Consider the following 22,992-nt stretch of genomic DNA (forward strand, 5'->3'; position numbering starts at 1 on the left):
AGGCAGTGAAGCCTTGGGGTGGCGGAGCTCACTCGACATCCTGAGTCGCACGGAACAGCTTCTTCTATGGTGAGCCCCTCCCTGCCAATCATGTTCCTGAGGGGCAGCGTCTCGAGTCTCCTCCGCGCGCAAGTGCATTGCCTCCTGACTAGATCTGCCCACTCTGTGGCTGTGGTCGGAGCCCCTTTCTCTCAGGGACAGGTGAGAGCTGGGACCCGAGCAGGCTGGACGGGGAGCAGAGAGAGAGTGGCGTGGGCTAGGGGTGGAGTGGGGGGCGAAAATGAGGGGAAACGCCACGGGGGAGCTAGCGGGTTCCCGCCGCTAGCACCAGAGCGCACTTGGGATTTTCTCTGACCCATTGAAAGATGAGGGACGGCATCGAGAGGGCAATGGGCATCGAGAGCGCAGGGCAATGGGCATCCAGAGGGCGGGCTTCTGAGGCTCCCCTCCACCCCCAGGACGACAGAGAGGTCATTATTTCCAGCTTGGGGTGGTTAAGGGATGGAAAAGGAAGAGGACTATATGGAGAGCTGGAGAAGGCAAAACCGGGGTCGTTGAAAAATTGTTCGAGAGGTTAGAGACATCGACCTGGGTGATTAAGGAAGGCTTCAAGATCTATTCTTGCCCAAAGAGCATTAACCTGGAAAGAAACCAATGCTGGTCCCCAGGTGCTTTGTTCTGTCCTCAGTGAAAGAAGCCTGCTGCTGGGGAGGGCAGGGCGCTCACTGAAGGGAAAGCCCAGCCAGTCACACAGTCCCAGCCCCTGGATCACAGCCTCACTCAATCCCTTCCCAGTCTGGGACTCCTCTGATCCGGCTCTCAGTGAGATACTCAGAAGGTCGGTTTGCTTTCAATAACGGAACTTTCCCTCCTCCATCCATTAAGCATTTAATGAAATGACCAGACCTCTCTAGTAGAAGTTTTGGTGCTGTGGAAGGTTTGCAGAGGAGTTTGTTGCTTCTTTCCTTAACCTTTCCTTACATCTGTGGGATTTGTATGATTCACAGAAAAAGAAAGGAGTGGAATATGGACCAGCTGCTGTTAGAGAAGCTGGCTTGCTGAAGAGACTCTCCATATTGGGTAAGTGGTTGGTCGGATTTTCAATTTCGGGAGTGGAACCAGCCTGTTTAGAATTGTGTCTCTTATATACCGGCCCTGTGGTATCAGCTTCACACCTGTTACTGGGTTCCTTCTGCAGAGAAACATTAGGGAGTCTTCAGGGGAAGTGTTGTTGCAAATATTGTGGAGGGAGTGAGGCAGAACAAAGTAGTAGGTCCTGGAACAGTGAAGGACACGTGCAGCCAAGGATGCTAACTAGCTGTGGCTTTAACTGCAGTTAGCCTTTTCCCGAAACATGGTAGCTCCCCTCACTCAGTCTTTATATGTTTGAGTCATCAGTGTCACAAGTTGCCTCACTCCAAACTATTTCCTCTCTGCAGTTAACAGGCTTGTATTATTGTAATCAGGACATAGATGGGTTTTTCAAAACTACCTAATTATGAATTCATTTGAGTGACTTGTTAAAAGCAGTTCCTAAACTCCTCCATGGAAGAGTTTTGACTCAGATCTGAGGCGGGGCTAGATAGAGCTGTGCATTTTTATAGGCCTCCTTGTCATATTTGCAAGTTTCTGTGTTGCAATTAAGGCAGTATTTAGGCTTTTAGGACCAGAAATAAATCTAACCCAAACATATATGCCATATCTACAGTAATGGAGGGCTATTAATACCAAAGGCACCAAATTTTAATACCTTTATGGTATCTAACCCACATATTTCTAGCCTGTCCACAATTGTCATTAGGACTATTCACATATCTTTCCTGGTGCTGTGAATACAAAATTTACAGTCAGTAGAGAGCTTTGACAATGGGAATGCAGAATCTGGGTGAACCATCTTGGTCCACTCTCCTGTGAAACAGTTGCTGATTGTGAGGCCATTCCAAGGGCCACTCTGTCTTCCAAAATCAGGAATAATGAAATCGCCTAATGTGTCCCTTATATGTGGGACCACAATGGGAAACCAAAGACAGGTGAAAGAAAACCACCAGCGTTGAGCAGGTGAACCAGTGGCTTCATTAGGCTGACTTCCAGGAGGATGGATGGGTGAGGGGTTACTTACAGGGACATAAGGACTCAAAGGCAGCTACACTATTGAAATCCCACCCTAGTTTGAATATCAAAATAACTGTAGTGGAGTGCACTTTCTAATTAGCAAGGGTCAAATTTTAAAGGAGAGAAGGCCTTTGACAAGGTAGAGATTCGAAGATTCGAGATGTCTTTGAATGGACTTGAGTAGATTATGGGTGATTGTGTGAAACAAAAAAAAAAGCAGATTTTTTTTTTTTGAGGCATGGTCTCTCTATGTATCCCTGGCTGTCCTAGAACTTGGCCATATAGACCAGGCTGGCATTGAACTTGAAGAGATACACCTGCCTCTCCCTCTGGTGTATGTCGCCATGCCTGGCAGGAAAGCGGATTTGAAGATGAAATAAACTTGGTTGGGAACATGATGGCTTTTCCAAAGGAAGATGAGGAAGTAGAACAAAGGTGGGGAAGCAAGCAGGCTTCCTAGAGGAAGGTCATAATTGGATGGAGCTGCACAAATGGAGGGAGGTTGAAGAAACGTCTCAGAATGAAGAACACTTGCTGCTTTTGTAGAGCAGGTTTGGTTACCAGTACCTGCTGTGGCTGCTCACCGCTGTCGGTAATTGCAGGGGGTCTGATGCCTTCTGGTCTCCATGGGCACCAGGCATGCACAAAGGTGCACATACACATGAGAGATTAGGGGTTGGACTTCTTGGTAGATAAACTGATAAGGAGCCATGAGAATTTCAAGACTTCTTCCTCACCCTCCAGACTTAAGACAAAATAAAAGCCTGGCAGCTTAAAACAAAGGCCTTATAGACTTTTGTCTCCCACCAGCAGGGGTCCTGCTGATGGACTGACAAGTTCAAAGCCAGATCCAGGACATGTTATTATGACAGTTGTGTACCGATCAACCAACCTCTTTCTACAAACTGACCAGTTCTTCGGAGGCTTAACCCCTAGCCCTCAAGAAGAGACTGGATTTTTCCATCTGTGCAGAGGCCCTTTTTCTCTGTGTGTCTGCTACATGTGTTTCCTCAACCCCAATAACCGTTCCTGGTTGCTGTGTTTGAGATTACACTGCTGTAACCTGTTGAACCCAGATTTCCCCTGCCTAATTCTTTAACTGGCAGAAACCAAACCCAATCAAGACCCCTGGGCTGTATCACATACAAACACAATGTGCAGGTAAAAACTCATACACAAAATGTGGTTGGTCATCTGGCTCTGCCATAATGAACAAATGCCAGAGACACATCATTTGTGTATTTTTGGGTCTCCCAGGAAGGGACCTAGGAAGGACCAATCAAAGAAGTGAAGTCTTGACCCAAGGAGGGGAATGTTTTGGGAATAAAGCAGGCAGCTGTGTGATAAGAAGTCTAGCAAAATAAAGGATGGCAGGTCTCCAGGCATGAACAGGAAAGTTTCAGTGTAATGGTGGGAGGGAGCCAGGCTGAGCCATCTCTGTCACACAGTTCTGCTAATGCTTAAATGCTACTGCTGGCTCTCCATCAGCCATACTCGCATTAGTAAAAACAAATTTCTCTTCTGCTATCAGAAAAAGTGTCAAGTGAATTCAAGAAGCAACGCCTTAGGAGAAAAGTAAGGTGAACTTTGTGATGAGGGACCAGAAAATTCCCAGGTGGCTTCTTGAATTCTGACACTCGTGGCCAGCTAACAATGTCCAGTGCTTTTATACAGCGGTCCTAGTAATTGTGGCCTCTTTACAACCATAGCTGAGTCACGTTACTGTAATTACAAAGTGAGACTTCAGAGTGTTCACTGTGGCTTGTTGCAGCCTCTAAGCACAGCACGTTCCTTCTACTTGTAATAACAAAATGGGGATTTCCATGGTGGTCAGAGCCTAAGTAGACTCTGGAGCAGATGAACGCCTGTGAGCCTTGACACAGCAGTACCCCCCCACCCCCTCAGGTTCTTCAGTTTGCACATCCTGCCTTGTTTTCATTGCAGCTAAAGCTGTGGCCACTTGACCTAGGTTCCACCAAGGAAAGCATGCATAGCAAATTTTGATTTGTAATTCCAGAAGGGACTGCGACAATGCCTTCATTGGAATATTCTGTATCGTGGGTGTCATTAGACTTTTTTATTTTTTTTTTAACTTGGTGTCTTACTGTATAACCCTGGGTGGCCTGGAACTCCAGGGTGACCTCAATCTTGCAGCAACCCTTCTGCCTTTGCCTCCCTAGTCCTAGGGTTATAGGTCTGTGTCGCCAGGCCTGGCTTTAGATTTAAATTCTTAACGATTCTCTTAATGATTTCTGGACAAGTCTCAAGACTAAGTTGTTTTCCTGCTCAGGCATGTTTCTGTTGTTGGCAGCTTAGAGCCCCCTAACTAGTAAGCAAGGGCCAACGAGGAAGATTGCTGTGAGAGCCTTGATTATAAAGTTTTGATTTTCTGCTCCCATCCACTTACACAATCTTTTTGTGAGTTAGTCCAGTTTCAGTGGCCTTTCATCTTAGGCTATATCTAAATTCTTTTGTATTTCAGTAACTCCCTGCTCTGATAGGTGCTTTGATTTCTGAACTGTCACATTCCTTACTATAACTTCTGGAAACTTCAGTCTAAAGTCTTGATTTGCTTACAGATATCTTCAAGTTCTCAATAATAATCTACCTATTGTAACATGGATTTTTTTTAATTCTGATTTTAGTATGGTTTAGAACTACATAGCCATCAAAACACACTGAACTTAAAATGTGAATTAATATAAAGTATGCCTCAAATCTGTTTTGCATTTTTCTTCACATCTTCCCAAGTTTCTTTCTTGTTCTGTACCTTCTTTGCTCTGTACCTTCTTTTCTCCCTCCTTCCTGTTCTTTCAGTACCTATCACTGTGTATCCCAAGCTGGCCTCAAGCTCACAATCTTCCTGCTTTAGCATCCTCAGTTAGGAATTACAGGCATGTGGTACTGTGTCTAGCTTAGGCTTATTTTTCTTAAGACCATCGTTCAGGCATTAAAACTATAATGAACTGGGCATGGGGGTGCACGTCTTTAACTTGGTGGTGGAGGTGGGTGGATCTCTGAGTTTGAGGCCATTCTGGTCTAGGTAGTGAATTAGAGGGCTAGCTGGTGAGAGGCTGTCTCAACAACAACAAAATGATGAGCATATTCATTTACTGATGTGTGTGCAGGGTTGAGCATATTCATTTACTGATGTGTGTTCAGGGTTGAGCATATTCACTTACTGATGTGTGTGCAGGGTTGAGCATATTCATTTACTGATGTGTGTGCAGGGTTGAGCATATTCACTTACTGATGTGTGTGCAGGGTTGAGCATATTCATTTACTGATGTGTGTGCAGGGTTGAGCATATTCACTTACTGATGTGTGTGCAGGGTTGTAATATATTTGCATATTTGGTGTAGAGTGGTGCTAAACTGGAGATGCTAGACCTACCCTAGTAAACAGAACACGTTTCTGTTTGAAAGAGGTATGACTGGAAACGGAAATGTAAAACCAAGGGAAGTATGTCAGTGGGTGTGAGCATTTACAGAGTAAGGAGAAACCAGGCATGGGGACAGCAGAGGTCAGAGGTGGGTAAGCACTGTACCTGAAGATAGGAGACGTTGCTGGAAGGGGCTAAGTGAGCACACCTGGACAGGAAGGAAAGGAGTCTGAGAAAATTTAGGGGAACACTATTTCAGGCAGAGAGAACAGTACGTACAAAGACCCTGAGGCAGATCTAGAATATTAATGGTACAGAGCCCATTCCAGAGCCCAATTCAAGACTGCTGTGTTCAAAGGGGTGGGTCATCTACTTCAGGATTTTAGCATCGACAAACAGTTTGAGGAAATTCTCATTATTTGACAATTCCAGTAGTTTCTCCGAATGCTCTGTTTTAAAGGTGTTTCTTTACTTGACTGATGCAAGTCAATAGGAAAAAGAATAATCTTTTTATAAATGGTGTCAGAACAATTGGATACCCATGTGCCAAAAATAATTTTTTAAAAAGGACTCCCCCTTGATAGCATTTATCAAAATTCCTAATTGTCTCAGGCTGGAGAGATGGCTCAGTGGTAGTTATGGCTGTTCTTACAGAGGACTGGGGTTTGGTTCCCATATTTCTCCATATTGTAGTTCCAATTCCAGGAGACTAAACACTCTTCTGACATCCAAGGGCACCAGGCATGCACATAGTTCACATATATTCATACATACATGCTGGCACTCACACATGTACATAAAATAAAGATAAATAAGACTTTAAAACTTTTTAAAACTTGGCATGTACCAAAGTTCTAAATTTAATGTGAAGATATAAAACTGACAAAGAAACCATAAGTGTGAAATTTTGTGAATTTGAGTCAGACTGTAGTTTTTTAACTATCTTACCCAATCACCAAAATCACATATAACAAAAATAAGAATAGAGCTATTGGATTTCATCAAAATCAAAACTGTGAACCTTGAACACATTTATTTTACGAAAGAAGGTGGATGTAAAAGGCTACCCATTGGTTCCTTAACTGTGAAATGTCTAGAGAGGGCAGGTCTTTGGAGGAAGCAGCTTAGTGGTTCCTGAGGGCTGAGGAAATGAGGAATGACTGCAAACAGGGTTGAGGAGGAAGGGTACTGAAGCTGTCTTAGAATTAGATAGTATTGCCATTTTTACAACTTGGTGAATATATTAAAAGCCACTGAATTGTAAATTCTAAGAATGAATTTCATGGACTATAAATTATATTGCTAACAAACTACATAGATTGCTGTGACTGAAAAGGAAATATGGGACCTGCCTGTTTTCTTACATAGTGTTTGTTTTACAAACACCGAAAAAAATATTTTACATAGACTTTACAAATCGTGTCTCTTGACAGATTAGATCTTAGGTTATCAATTTAACATTTCTTGTTTGGGGGGAAATCTACATTAAAAAATGAAATTAATGTCTTTAGGATGCTGTTTGAAACACTGGTTTGTCTTTGGAACAAAAATTGGTTGCTAGGTTGCATCAGTAGTGAATAGCAAATATCAGAATTTCTTATCACTAAGGGAGTAGGGCATTGTGTAGTCACTCTTTGGTATAAAAAGGACAATCTGCCTTTGCAGGGAGAAGGAAATAAAAGCGGAGCAACTGTGAAAAAGCAGCCAAGCATAACTTGTGTAGGATTGTATATGGGATAGGAAGCTAAGCTGTTGTTGAAGTGAGCTTCTTTAAAATGAAGTTTTGCATTCTGCTCTTGTCATTAACATCATGTGGTCTTTGGAAGATCAAATGACAGAAAATTGGCTTTATATTTCCTTTGGTGATTGTGTCAGTCCATTTTGTATTGCTTTAACAGAAAACCTGAGACTGGGTGATTTATAATGAATAGAAATTTATTGGCTCTGTGTGGAGGCTGAGGAATCCAGGATCAAGAGACCACATCTAGTGAGGCCTAAGTTTACTGTCTCTTAACATGACACATAGTATCCCATGGCAAAAGAAACCAAGAATTGATTTATAGCTTCACACTCTTGTAATCATTACAAGGAGACCCCACGATCTATATGTACACTCTTCCCATCAAGCCCCATTTACCACCACGGGTGCATTAGGATTAGGTCTTCAACACATGATTTTGAAGGGGCATGTTCAAAACCATAGCAGCAGTCTAGCATGAGACCAAAATACTGCACTGGCCTGAGCCATCTTGCCCCTGTGGGATGGGCCATCTGTCATAGGGAAATAGGAGCTGAAGCTTGAGTTGAGAAATACCATCTTTTTAGGCTTCCCTTTTGTTCATTTATGTTTGTTTTATGTGTTTTGCCTGCATGTATGTATGCATGTGTACCAGATGGGTGCCCGGTGCCCTCAGAGGCCAGAAAAGGGCATTAGATCCCCTGAAGCTGGAGTTACAGACAGTGCTAGAAATCTAACTTGGGACCTCAGAAAGAGCAGCAAGTACTCTTAACTTTCCAGCCCTTTAAAAAACATTTCTGTGTTTGTACACAGTGTGCACATAAAAGTCAAAGGGCAACTTGTACAGTCTAGCAGGCACAGTGGTGCATACCCATAAACCCAGTCAGGACCCAGGAGCCTGAGGCACAAGCCAGTTTGGTTTATACAGTGAGATCTTGTCTTAGAAAATTTAAAAACAAAAACACATGGTTTTCAACACCAACGTCTTCTGAAGATCCTACTGTAGTCCTGCTTACATTTCCCATGGTGGTTCCTTATCTATGATCTCAAGCCTTTACCAACTCAGATACAAACTCTTAAGTTCTCCTCATCATCCCCCAAATTAGTTGTAATAACAAGAGCCAGTTTTTCCTCTATCATCAGAGTCTGCACCTGAGCTTACACAAGAACCTGAGATAGCAGCAGTTGAAAAAAAAAATAACTTTACTTTCAAATAAACAGTCTGGAGAGAGGTCTGGGACTGGTTTAGTAGCTATGGCCTCAGGCCTAGATTGTTACTTCGTGCTATTGGCCAGGCCTCTACTTAATGGTCATACACTCGTTTCTGGAAACAGGCTAGATGAATGAACAAAAGCCGTGGCAGGACATTTCTTTCCATGTACTTGTTGGCTGGCACTGGTTGTGTGGGCACATCCGGTTTCTAGGAAAGCCTTCTCTGTGGACAGAAGGCCAGATGTTAGCCTTCAACCATGCCATTAAGGTCTAGATTAGGGGTAAAACTTCTTCCTTTTCACCTGAGAACATTTTATACAATTCTATTGTATAGGTATACACATCATTTTCTGATAATCATAAATTTGCTTAAAAAACAACCAAACAAACCCCTTAGTATACACATTTTAACATTTATTAAAGACAGTAAATAGCAAATCCATACACTAATGAGATGGGTGTGTCTAGTCTAGTTTTATACAAAATTAAATTTTGAACCAGGTGTGCTGGTTCATGCCTATAAATAACCCCAGTGCTTGAGAGGATAAGGCAAGAGGATCATGGCAAGTTTGAGGCTGTCAAGGGACATAGTGAGTTCCAGGCAAATCTGGGTACAAATATAAGACTGTATTAAAAAAAAACTTGGCTGAATTTTTTTTATTTTTGCAGGATGTAGTTACTGTCAATATTTTCAAAGTTATTTTTATTCTATAATCATCAACTTTGGGAATGCTGTTTCACACAAATATATAATACAAAGTGGAAGAATTATGTTTGGAGTTATGTCAGAGCCACAAATTCAAGCCAAAATTCATGTAATTAGAAAAACATTTTAAGTCAATTTTATGAATGTTTTGCTGCATGTATGGATTGCATCATGTATGTGCTTGGTGCCTAAGGTGGTCAGAAGAGGCAAAGGATCTCCTGGAACTGGAGTTACAGACAGTTGTAAGCTGACATGTGGGTGCTGGGAATCATAGCTAGGTCCTTTGCATGAGCAACAAGTGCTTTTTAACCTGTGAGAAAAGCCATCTCTCTAGCCCCCATGTAATGACTTTTTTTTTTTTATTGAAACTGAAGTCAGCAACTCAAACAGTAAGTGTATTTTTACCTTTAAATTACTTCATTTATTGTGTGTCTCTGTGAGTATTGGGTCTTCTCACCCAAAACTATTTAACAAAAATGATGCCGACTTATGATAAACAAGTTTTGGGAAGTCTTAGGTTACAACATCTGTTTCAAAGAAAACCTAAGAGGAAGGATGGAGAGGGAAACCACAAAGATGCCTCATGTAACCTGTAATCCCCTAGTCCTGCCCTTCCTTGATACATTGTTAATATTATTACCATGTAAACACTAATGGCAGGAAGGGCTTAGAAACTCACTGTCCTTTGAGATCATCACTCTTCTATGAAGTCTGGGGACAGAAGGCTGGGACTCTTTCCCCGGTGTATGTGATTACAATTTTAGGCCACAAATTTTAAGTCATTATTATTAGGCTCAAGCATTTTTTTTTTCTTTTTTTAAATGTAGGGTCTGACTATGTAGCCCCAGCTGCCCTGGAATTGTTACATAGACCAAACTAGAACTGAAACATGGTGATCTGCTGCCTCTGCCTTCCAGGTGGGGATTGAAAGCACACACCACTATGCCTGGCTCAAACACACCATGATTAATTAAAATAGAAACCATTACAATCAACACATTTTTTGCCATGGTGAAGTTTATTCCTGTAGTGTAAAACATTCCTGCTTTGGAATTTGGAAGCACTTTCGGCATCCTGCTGGTTGCATTAAAGGCTGTCAGGATGTTTGAAGAAATGGTAGTCTGATGGAGAAAGGTCAGGTGAACATGGTGGATGAGGCAGGACTCCATTGCTCAATTGGCTCAACTTTTAAAGTGTTGGCTTTGTGATGTATAGTGTGGCCTTGTTGGGGAGAACTGGGCCCTTCTGCTGACCAATGTCTGCTGTAGGCATTGCAGTTTGTGGTGTGGTCTCATAGGTTTGAACAGGCCTTCTCCATGCCTTTTTCTGTCACTGCTGTCTTGAACCTGGGGAGACCTGTTCTTAGATACAAAAGAGCAAAACCCTAGGTATGACAGAGCCACAAGCCAGGCTCCTGAATCACAGAGGAAAGCCTGCTGTTTACCTGGATGGTACACAGACATGGCTGCATTCAAGCTATCTTTTTGAGTAATTCGCTGTAGCAACTTAGCCTATTCCATCTAATTCAGTCTTTAAAACTTTGCATTATGCATAAAGGCCCGTAAGAATACAGTTTTCAGGTTTGGGGAGTAACATAGGAGCCTGTAGCATTAGATACTTATTCATTTTTACAAAGAATTTCTATTGCATATAAGGGCAGAGGAAAAATATACAGCAAAACAGCATGGGTACAAATTGTACTTGCAGAAGGCCCTTACTTGACTCCAGCAGTTAGAGAGGCAATCATATTGAGTAGTAGGTCATTTAGGTAGGGCTTTTCAAGACATAAGCCCCTTTAGGGTCTGCCTCTTAGTTTTGTATGAACACGAGGCACAGCTCATCAAGTTTTCATGGCCAGACTTGTGTTCACTATGTAAATTACCAAAAAATGCATGCAACTGGGCATAATTAGATTGAGAAATTTTCCTCCCAGTATGCACTGTCAAGAAGCCCTTGTAGGTGCTTGACGCACCTGGGAAGTGAGTGGGAAACAGGAAGGCTGTTGGGTGAGAAGGAATCAGTAAATAGAATGGATAATCTGTGTTTTTAAAAATTATTTTTATTTTATATGTGTGGCTATTTTACCTTCATGTCTGGTGCCTGCAGAGACCAGAAGAGGGCACCTGATCCTCTAGAACTGGAGTTATTTATAGGGAGTTGTGAGCTACCATGTGGGTGCTGGGAATTGAATCTGGGTCTCTGGAAGGTAGCCAGTGTTGTTAATCACTGAGGTATCTATCCAGTCCTCCAGAGTTGGTAATCTTAGAGTCCATATTGAGTATGAATGACCTCCAGCAGTTTAGTGTCTGGGGGATCAAATGTAGGATCTTATGCATGCTAACCAATTGCTGCCCTCCACCCCACCCCCCTCCTAACGTTACTGCTGGTGAGTTACTGCCTAGTCTCAGAGCTGCACAGTTAATGACCAAAATCCTCTCATGAAATACAGTCTGATCCCCCTGGAGTACTGCAGGAAGACTGCCAGGTTCTTTTTAGACCCGATGCAGTGCATGTGAGTAGAATGTTGTTTTCTGTCAGGCTTATCTCACTTTACACCCTGGTCTTCTTGATTGGGTTGAGTGTTCCCTAAGTTCTATTATCTTATCCATTGGAACTTTAATATCCTTGTTTTTCTTATTGGTCATTAGGAGATTTCTATGAGTTAAAGGTTTGGCAAGTAGTTCTGAAAGTTAATATTAACATTATTATAACCTTTTGTATTAGTCAGGGTTCTCTAGAGAAACAACTTCTAGAATGACTCTCTCGCTCCCCCCCACCTCTCTCTCTCTGAGTGTGTGTGTGTGTGTGTGTGTGTGTGTGTGTGTGTGTGTGTGTGTGATTTATTAGACAGAATGGCTTACAGGATGTGGTCCAGCTAGTCCAACAATGGCTGTCTACCAATGGAAGGTTCAATAATTGAGTAGTTGTTCAGTCTATGAACCTGGATGTTTCAGCTATATTTTAAAAGATTTATTTATTTAGTGTACATTGGGGTTTTGCCTGCATGTATAAGAGTGTCAGATCCCCTGGATCTGGAATTACAGTTGTGAGCTGCCTTGTGGGTGCTGGAAGTTGAACCTGGGTCCTTTGGAAGAGCAGCCAGTGCTCTTAACTGCTGAGCCATCTCTCCAGCCTCTCAGCTGGTTTTCAGTATACACTGAGAATGCTGAAGACATAAGCTCTAATAGCAGTGAAGGAAAGAGGACTTGCTACCGAGTGTGAGAGCAAGCAGGCAGACAGAGGGCTTTCTTCTTCCATGTCCTTTATTATAGGCAGAAGGTGTGACCCAGATTAAAGGCCAGTCTTCCCACTTCAAAAGATCTGGATTAAAGGTGTATCTATCCACTTTAAATGATTCAATTAAAAAACCTCCATAGGTGTGCCATTAAGATTTTAGTTAATTCCAGATGTAGGGAAGTTGACTACTAAGAATAGCCACCATACCTTTTCTAGTGAAAATTGAAATATTACAAAACCCCAGGTATGTCCAGTTTCTTATACCACATTAAGAACCTCATGCTTGATGTGGTGTAAGGAAGTCCCTGAGACAAACAAGGACATAGAGACATTCTAGAATAGGAATCATGGATCTGTCCAGCTGGGCTGGAGAGATGGCTCAGAAGGTTAAGAGCACTTTACTGTGTTAGAGTACCAGAGTTCAGTTCCCAGCATCCACACTGGCTTCCCAGCCTCCTGTAACTCTAGCTCTAGGGGATTTTACACTCCCCTCTAGCCTCAGAGTGTCTGTATGTGTGCCATATGGATCCAGGTGACTGGTAAGCTGGAAGAGGTTTCAGGTGCCCCAGAGCTAGAGTTAGAGGAGGCTGTGAGCTGCCCAGTATAGGCACTGGGGACCGAACTCCTGTTTCCCAAAAGAGCAGCAAGTGCTCTTAGCCGCCTCACTGATCACACAAATGTAAAAAATATTCTTTTTGTTTGTGAATTCTCAAAATTTTTTTTTACATTAATCTATTGTGTGTGAGAGAGCACACATGTGCTGTGGTATGTGTATAGAGGACAGAGGACAACAGTTGCATCTCTTCACCCACCATGCATGTCCCGGAATCGGAGATCAGACTTAGATTGTCAGGATTGGGGCACAAGAGCCTTTAGTCTATTGGCCACCTTGCCCAGCCCTCCCCTCAAACTTTTTTATTTAGGTATGTGTGTGTCCAAGTGTACATATGTGTACCATGTATGTGCAGGAGCTAGAAGGTGTCAGAGCACCTTAAACTGGAGTTATAAGTGGTTTTGAGTTACCGTGTGGATGCTGGGGTCTAAACACAGGTCCTTTGTATGAGCAGCAAGTGCTCTTGACTGCCGAGCCATCTCTCCAGCAGCCCCAACCCACAAAGACTTTTAAAACAACTGTTTTATTTGGTCATTTTTCTGTTGGTTCATGAGCTTGTTGGTTATTTTGTCCGTTTGTTACAAGCTAGAGTCATCTAGGAAGGGGGAATGCCAATTAGAATTGTTTCCATTAGATTGGCTTGTGAACAAGTCTATGAAGGCAGTTGCTTTTGTTGTTGTTGTTTGAGACAGGATCTCTCTATGTAACCCTAGCTGGACTGGAACTCCCTACAACGACTAGGTTGGTTTGGAATAGAGAGAAATCCACCAGCCTCTGCATCCTAAGTGCTGGGAATAAAGCGTATGCCACCATGCCCAGCTGTGGGGCATTTTCTTCTTGAGTGATGATTGATGTGGAAGGGGCCAGCTCATGTGGGTGGTGTCTCCTCTGGACAGGTGGTCCTGGGTTGTACATGAGCAAGCTATCAAGCAGCATCCCTCCAAGGTCTCTGCTTTAGTTCCTGTCTTCAGGTTCCAGCTTTGAGTCCCTGCTCTGATGTCCCTCAGTGATGGACTATGACCTGAGATGTGTATGCCAAACAGAGTCCTCCCCAGGTTAACTGTGGTCATGGTGTTTGTTTATCACAAAAGACAGGCAAACTAGAGCAATTCTTAGTGTCCTCAGCCTGTTGTCATAGTCATCATCTACTTGCCTGTAGTTTCTTCTTTCTTTAGTTAACTAGATCTCCTTTGGGACCTTATATAATTATTTCTTAACAGTGCAGCAATCAAAAGGCTCATAAAAAATTTTTAACCAAATTATCTCTCTTGAGAAAAGATGAAAGTTTTCTGTTTTGCTTCCAGTATCCATTTTTGTTGACAACTAAGGTTGGCCTTAATGTCCCAGGTGATTGCTGCCTCATTGTTTTATCTGAAATAAAGTTATATTAAGCAGTTAGAACAGGGCCTGAGCTCCATAAGTAATGAATAAATGTTAGATTATTTTTCTCTTTATGCCCACCAACTTCTTATTATTATTGGGTAAATAATAATAATTTGGCTTGCCTTGACCTTGTTTATGTAACCATGGTGACAACGTCTGAGCCTCCTGCCATCACTTCACAAGTACAGAGGAGTGCCACCACGTGCATAGCGTTTTGTATTGCTAGGCAATACTCTACCACTGTTACATTTCCAATTCCTGACTTCTTAAGACATTTAGCGTTATGTATGTATATTTGCAGTATGTATATTTGCATGTGTGTATATGCTATGTGTGCTCCGGTTCCTAAAGAAGACAGAAGAGGGCACTAGATCTCCTGAAGCTGTAGTTACAGGCAGCTGATGTAAGCACTGCCTCAGGTCCTCTGGAAGAGCATAAAGTGCTCTTAATTGCTGAGCCATCATCTCTCCAGCTCAGCTCCTGATCTCTTATTCTAGAAAAACTAATTGATACTTTATTTTTCTTGCAGTGCCAAGGATCAAATCAAGGGCAAGTATTTTTGTCCTAAATTAACAGTACTTTATAGCCTGATCGGTTTTTATTTTAATTCCATTTTATAATTCTGAGATGTGAGGTCTATTTGTTTTTCTACCTATCTGGTAGTTCTTAGGTCAATAATGGCTCTGGATTTCACTGTACAATGTGCAGCTTCTAGAAATGGTGTTCATAAGGGGGCCTACTTACTTCATAGGATTGAGCTAACCTTGTCAGTCAGGTGACATTCGGAATTGTTCTCCAACAAAATGAGGATGATATGACACAATGTTGTCTTCAGTTACTCATAGCCCATGCCAATAGAAGTTGGATTGGTACCAACAATTCATTTTATTGTTCTTTGTTTGCTTCAGGATGCCACCTAAAAGACTTCGGAGACCTGAGTTTTACTAAGGTCCCCAAAGATGATCCGTACAATAATCTGGTAGTGTACCCTCGATCAGTGGGCCTTGCCAACCAGGAACTGGCTGAGGTAGTCAGTAGAGCTGTGTCAGATGGTTACAGCTGTGTCACCATAGGAGGAGACCACAGGTAAGCTGGGAGCATGAGTTCTTTGGGCTTAGTGATTAGTTTCTTCATTTCAGTGTCCTTACTTGGAGAAAAATACACAACAGACAAGACCACGCATGCTCAACACAACAAGTGTGTAGGTAGACTAAGCAAGGTCCTTGAGAAGCTGAGCTATTTTGGAGAACTGGTAGGATCCATTCACAGGTTGAATTTACATGTTTTTATAAGCATTTTTGCTGTTACAATTGTTGGTGATCCTTCCTTGGGATGCTAATACATTCTCTCTCTAATACAGATAGTCAGTCCTTTCCATCTTTCTTAGTGATTTTTTTCCCCCAAAGTATGAGAATCCTCAACTAAGATCTATTAGGACTAGAGAAAATAAATACATGTAAAATGAAAACTGAAAAGTACCAAATACTACCGGATTGCAGTGGCGAGAGAGGTCTGGGCTAGCGTAGTCAGATTTCACCAGGGCGTGCGGTATGAGCTAAGCAGTGAAAGTAGGAGGGACTGCACTACTGGCATTGAACACTTACTGCTACTTTCAGTTAGTCAATCATCCTAACAATGTCATCAGGGAGATACGGCTTTATCTCATTTATTGCTAGAAGCTCTGAGGGACAGAGGTTAGATAACTTGTTCTAGGCCCAGTGCCAGGAAGTAGCAAGAACTGGCATCTAAATCCACAGTTTCTCTTTTTGATTCAGCCTAGTAATTTTCCCTGAGGTGTTCAGAGAACTTTCTAGATAACTATCGGAAGTTAAACCTTTGCTCCAGCTACGGAAGCAAGTAGATTCCTCTTTAGGAATAAAAATTCAGGCAGGATAAGAAACGGGTCAGACTCAGGTTCTCTAGCGACGACTGGGAATTCAGTGGAATCAACCAGAACAGAGGGCAAGTGTCCTACCTCCTACCTCAGTCCCGTCTCTGAATGCTTAATTTTGTAACTCCCCCCTCCCCATTTGGGGTGAAGTCTCACTGGAGGAGACCTTGTCAATGTGATAGCCATGGTCTTTAGGTTTTCTTTTTGTCTATAGCTGTATAGACTGCAACCAGGTTACTTATCTTCAGTTCAAAGCTAAAAGTTGCCAGAGTTTTAGAGTCTGTTAAATTCTAGCAGGAGGGAAAAAATGTATAATTTGAATGACTTTTTTTTCAGTGGTATACATGAGCCTTTTGACTTTAATGTCTACAACCCCATTTTCCAGAAGTGTTACAAGAAAGCTTTACAGCTGATTGCGTGTGTTGTGCTTGGAAGTAACTCGGGATTTCACACATACTAAGGCAAATGCAGGGTCTTGTAGCTACACCTGCAAACCTGCTTCCTAGTTTTTATCTTTAAAGAAGTTAGTGTAAGTTGGATTTAAAGAAGTTAGTGTAAGTTGGATGTAGCGGCACATACCTGTAGCCCCCGCTACCTGGGAAGCTGAAGTGGGACAACTATATGAGCTCCTTAGACACCAGCCTAGCCAACGTGCAAGACCCCGTCTCAACTGGACAATAAAACCCCCTTTAATGTTCCATATTTTTTGAAATGGAAGGTATTAAGCAGCTTTTCTGCAAACTGTCATAGGCAAGACCTCATTGCTTAACTAAAATGCATTCACTGGACAAATGTTAATATTTGAGCTCCTCCTCTGGGTCAGAGCTAATGGGTCTGGGGAGCAGCAGTGACATGGGTCTCACTGCAGATAGCCAATCACCATACACAATCTTTGTGTGTATGGGTGTTCGGCTTGCCTGTATGTCTGTGCACCACGTGAGTATAGTGTCCCCAGAGGCCAGAAGTGGGTGTTGGATCCCCTGCGACTGGAGTACTAACTCTTAAAGCTTCATCTTTCTGTGGTCTGATCCACTTAAAAGTTAATCTTTGCGAAGTACAACTGACGGACTTTTGGCTCACTGGAACCCAGCCTCAGGCCAGACCCCGACTTTGCCCTGGGGACAGAGTGTAAGCAGTGTTGGCTGAGGTTATCTGTTACCAGGCATGTTTGCCAAGCAGAAAGCCTTGAAGATTATTGTATTTGTTCTTTGCAGCCTGGCAATAGGTACCATTAGTGGCCACGCCCGGCACCGCCCAGATCTCTGTGTCATCTGGGTTGATGCTCATGCTGACATCAATACACCCCTCACCACTGTATCTGGAAATATCCATGGACAGCCACTTTCCTTTCTTGTCAGAGAACTACAAGACAAGGTAAATGGACCAAAATGAGAAGGCAAATGGCTTGCAGGGTTATTATCCTGGGGCTTTAGGAATCTGATTGAGATTTGGATAAAGGATGGGCTGAATCTGGCTACCACAACTCTTCCACTTGTTACATTATTCAGGACAAGGCAGCAGCTGGATGCTAGGGCTACAAAGATAACTAGGTCTCTGTTCTCAGTGGGGGCCATAATCGGTTAGAAATTCAGTTTGTGGTAGTAAGTGATAACTGCAGTTATCACTGGACACTACCATAGCCAGAGGCTATGTCAGAGGTTCCAACACTCTAAAACACACTGAAACAACACTGATTTAGAGGCTAAGTGACCCTGTGCTTACCTTTGGGTACAATTCTTCTGGGTTCTTCAAAAGACAGGGGGGTCTATGCTAAGCAGACAAGACTATATCCTTCCCCAGTGAGAAGCCAAGCTAAGCCAGGACAGATGCAAGAAGCAATCTGTAATAAGCAGAGGGGTAGGAAGGACTGACCAACATATTCCTGCTACCTAGGTAGTTAATGAGAAACCTGGTCACCTTCGAACACTTTTTAGTTTATATTGTTTTTGTTTTGAGACAGGGTTTCTCTGTGTAATCCTGGCTGTCCCAGAACTCAGCTCTGTAGACCAGGTTGACCTCGCACTCAGAGGCCTTGAACCTGCCTTTGCCTCCCGAGTGCTGAGATTAAAGGTATGCACCACCTCCATGCAGCAGAAGATTTTTTTTTTTTTAATATTCTCAAGAAACCTGTATTTTGCAGCTGCCCCTCTGAAACATTTCCAGGGGACAGTTTTCTCTCCTAGCTCAAGCACGCTCTGTGTCATTTAAAGCATATATAGAATGGACAGGAAAGTGACAGTATACTCTTAGGATCAAATGGTGATTATCTTAATGAGTAAAAATTTCCTCTTTACAGGTACCAACACTGCCAGGATTTTCCTGGGTCAAACCTTGTCTCTCTTCCCCAAGTATTGTGTACATTGGCCTAAGAGATGTGGACCCTCCTGAACAGTAAGTCGATGTAAAAGAGTTAAGTTTCAGGCCGGAAGGCAAGAGTCCCAAATACACATTTATCAAAACTGCCTTTAAAACTAGAGTCTTTCCTTTTATCTCACCAGTTTTATTTTAAAGACTTATGACATCCAGTATTTTTCCATGAGAGAGATTGATCGACTTGGTATTCAGAAGGTCATGGAACAGACATTAGATCTGCTGATTGGCAAGTAAGTCATGATAATGCATGTCTACTTCTAGGTCCCAAGGGAACACAGGGCAAACTCTGGGAGAGCTGCACACTTAAAGCCCTTATCTTGAATACAATAACTTTACTTCTTAAATAAAAGAAAAACACGGACATATATATTCAAATCTAATTAAGCCACTGACCCATTCCGATTCCCAGGAATTCTGTGAGCATCTCCTTATGAGAAGTCTTCATCCATTGTTGCAGTGGTCACAGTTCTTCCTCGTTACCACTACATCTGAGGTTCTGTACTAAGCATAAAACTGCATGCTGGTTAGGATAATTTTCTTATCTTCTGGGTGGTCAAGGTCAGAATGGCTGGCTAAGGTCACTCTCTAAGCCACTAAGAAGGTCATTTGCTAAGAAGATGTATGTTTGTTTCAGTCATGGGTTAGCTGCCCTCAAGTTAGCATTGGAGGATAAATTTACAAGCCTAAAACTGGATTGTGTTCAGCTGCAACAACTATAACTTAGATGAAGCTAACTTAATTAGTACATCATGTAAGTGAAGAATTATGCATTGGAGTTTTTCTGAGGCATACAAAATAAATAGCAGTATCTTAAATTACAATGTAAGAAATTTATATGCCAATCTGAGTAATTAATTCCCAGCAATAGAAAAATCTAAAAATATGCTGAATTAACAAAGCACCAGGACTAGAACAAAATCAAGTTGTCAGAGTGAAGCCTACAAGCATAACCAAATACACATTCTCTTGTCTTCCTTTTCAGAAGACAGAAGCCAATCCACCTGAGTTTTGATATTGATGCATTTGACCCTAAACTGGCTCCAGCCACAGGAACCCCTGTTGTAGGGGGATTAACCTATAGAGAAGGAGTGTATATTTCTGAAGAAATACATAAAACAGGTATGTAGTAGCTAAGTTTGCAGCCTGTTAACTACATATATGAAACAATGCCAAAATTTCTTTCTGAAGGGGCTCTTTTTCTATATTATTGAATTTATTTTTGGTTAGAATTTTATGGCCCAAAATCATATAGCCAGATTAATAGAGGATATAGATATTTAGAGGTATCTTTGGATCTGGACTGTACCAAAATATGCTAATACTGAACAGGAAATCATGTCACTCACACACTTAGTAGATTCAATATACGAACAGAACACAAACATGCAGTCCCATATCTAAGCTGTCTAAAGGCAGATTAAGATAAACAAGGCCAAGCAGCTCACTTTCTCTAATTGTCAGGGGTTGTTGATTTCACTGGAGATGGGATTTGGAGTTAAGTTCGTCATAGTCTTCTTTTGGAGACAAGGTCTCATGTAGTCAAGGCTGACTTGAAACTCATGTTGGGGGGGGGGGTTGACTCTGAATTACATGTCCCGCTCTCACTGCCCAGGTGCTCAGAGTACAGGCATGTACCAGCCACCATGTCTAGCTTTTAAGAGGGTGTCTTGAATAAAAAATTAAATATGGTCAACCTCCAATATCATTTCTCAGGTACCACGCATATTGTTTCTTGGCTCTCGTACTTATATGGAACTCACTGACTAGGCAAGTTGGCTAGCCAATGAGCTCTAAGATCCACTTGTCTCAGCCTCCCTAACTGAATCACAATCAAGTGGCATTATGCCCAACTTTTTTTTTTTTTTTTTTTTTTTTTAACACAGGCTCCCTAGGATTCAGTGCAGATCCTCACGCTTATACAACAAAACACTTTTCTCCCCAGTCTCAATCTTGAAGACAGTTTAAGTTATTACCTTTCTCTTTTTAATCTCTTCCTGGAGCTTGGCGGTAACCTTAATAAGGAGGGTACCTTTACAAGAATGACTGATAAAGGATTGAGGTGAATTCTAGATTATAGAGAGTAACTAAACTACCACATGATACAACTTCACTCATTATTGCATGAAACTGGGAGACAAAAGCAAACAGAACCCCAAGATTCAAAAGCCAGGGCCTTTTGTTTTTATGCAGAGTCCCACTTATGTAGACCAGGCTGGCCTTTAACCCATGATCTGCCTGCCTCTGCCTTCCAAGTGCTGGGATTAAAGGCACACACCTCACAACTGACAAGGAATCCTTTAGAAATTACTTATTGTGTGTGTGTGCGTGCGCACACATGGAAGTCAGAAGACAACTTTCAGTCGACTCTCTTGCACATCAGACCTTTGCCCTCTGACCCATCTCACCAGCCCTATCTGGATGGAACCCTTAACTAGTAGAATAGAAATGGGGATTGGGTCCCAGAGTGAGAATTGCCTATCAGATCTGACAATAGAAAGACAGACTTATTCTTAGATCCACAAACAAATATTGTCAATGATCTTTTAGTTAACAGAGAACTTGGAAGTTTAATACTTCGCATTGCTTCATCCTGGAGGGGATTAATAACCCTAGCAAGCAGTTGTAGCAATGTGTGTCTCATGTTCCCCTTCTGTTGTGTTGACATAACATTGTCAACACAAATAACAATTTGCTTAAACTAATCTGCAGGATGTCAGTAATCTGGAATCAGAGGCAATCTACATTTACATTTTTTTTTTTTTTTTTTGATGGTGCAAACCCTCTTTAGGATACTTTAGGATATGCTAGACACTAGGCTCAACCAGCAGGAATATGACAGAAATCACTAGGGACACAATTTGTGCAGGAAATAATGACAATACAATGTTAACATCCTTGGTCATTGTAGTTTTGTACAATAAACTATGTATCACTAAGAATGCAGGAACCAAGCTTGGCAGTGGTGGCCCACACTTTTAATCGCAGCACTCAGGAGGCAGAGGCAGGTGGATCTGAGTTTGAAGCCAGCCTGGTCTACAAAGCTACACAGAGAAACCCTGTCTTGAAAACAAAGCAAGAATGTACAGTTTGTCATGTACCATAATGTAATATAAATAAACCATATATTAGAATATACTTTGGCTTTATAGCCATCCTAAATATTCTTAAATACTCCTGTTACTGAATTCTAGTTTGTTCAAACTACTCTGTAAGAGGTAGATTAGCCCAGAGTAACTGGTTAAAAATGTAATCCAGGATCTTGGGGAATAGAACTTCTGGGGAGCAAGCAGAGGCTTGCTTAGCTTAATGACAATGCTGTTTCTCTCCCCTCTCCTAATGCGCCCAAAAGGGAAGCTTCTGGTGTCTCAGACTTCTCCAGGGATAACATACCATTCTGATTTCTCTGTATTAACTGAATTCTTGCCTTTCATGGGCTCAGGCTCTCTTGGGCTCCTCTGCATCTGAATTGTAGGCCATCAGATGTGTCTAGTACATCTCTAACGTGTCCTGTTCTTGGTGTCCTTAGGGAGGGCGAGGTGAATATCCGGTCCCCTGGTGTTGGGGATTTTGCCCCCCACCCCCACCCCCCCAAAAAATTATTTTTGTTTAAAGAGCCTAGGCTACCATCATCCGAGTTTTTATCCTATACAAAATTCCCCAAAGGGAAATATCAAGAAACATTAGGAATGAAACTTAAAAATGTGCTCGACAAGTGTGGTCTGTCTGCAAGGTTGTAATGTTGGAACTTTGTCAGAAGGCAACGGTCACCAAGTGGTGGTTCATGCCTCGCCCTTCCTCTTGATCCATATGCCCTCTTTCACTGTATACTCCCTGTAAACATGTGAATGAATAAAAATCTAAGGGATGAAAGGCATGTTGGACAGTGGTGGCACACACCTTTACTCCCAGTACTCAAGAAACAGAGGCAGATCTGAGTTTGAGACCAGTCTGTTCTACAGAGTGAATTCCAGCATGTTCAGGGCCATACCGAGAAACCCTGTCTTGAGTTGGGGAAATCTGACGAGAAGTAGGCCAGGTAAGGGGGAGAAAGAAGTGGAAGGCAGATATGGATAGGTTCTTCCCTTCCCTCAACCCACTCCAGACAAATCAACAGTACTGAGGACCTGGGCACAAACTCATACCCTCAGAGAAGGCAACTGGAATCCAGATTGAACCAGTCAACATATGGCTGGATCTTTCTTTTAACGAAATGTCAAGGTACAGGGCCAGTCGGATAAGAGACAAAAACGTGACATAATGTGGAACCTCTTCTTTGATCTAAGTTATGAAAGTTTGGACTAGCCTGGGATAGCAAGATCTTGTCTCAGAACAAGAAGTTTACAGT

The 22,992-nt window shown here is 42.3% G+C and overlaps 1 protein-coding gene across 1 annotated transcript in view; it reads left to right on the top strand.

Annotated features, from left to right (window-relative positions):
- Positions 1 to 22,992, top strand: part of Arg2 (arginase 2) — a 24,578-nt gene continuing 1,586 nt past the window's right edge. Inside the window, exons 1-7 of the mRNA XM_051196192.1 lie at positions 1 to 201; positions 1,008 to 1,080; positions 15,292 to 15,469; positions 17,489 to 17,648; positions 18,571 to 18,665; positions 18,773 to 18,877; positions 19,630 to 19,766. Of these exons, the coding sequence (XP_051052149.1) occupies positions 67 to 201; positions 1,008 to 1,080; positions 15,292 to 15,469; positions 17,489 to 17,648; positions 18,571 to 18,665; positions 18,773 to 18,877; positions 19,630 to 19,766 (883 nt within the window). The 5' untranslated portion in view covers positions 1 to 66. The remainder of the gene's footprint in view (positions 202 to 1,007; positions 1,081 to 15,291; positions 15,470 to 17,488; positions 17,649 to 18,570; positions 18,666 to 18,772; positions 18,878 to 19,629; positions 19,767 to 22,992) is intronic.

This window comes from Phodopus roborovskii, unplaced genomic scaffold (assembly GCF_943737965.1).
Source record: "Phodopus roborovskii unplaced genomic scaffold, PHOROB, whole genome shotgun sequence".
Taxonomy (NCBI): Eukaryota; Metazoa; Chordata; class Mammalia; order Rodentia; family Cricetidae; genus Phodopus; species Phodopus roborovskii.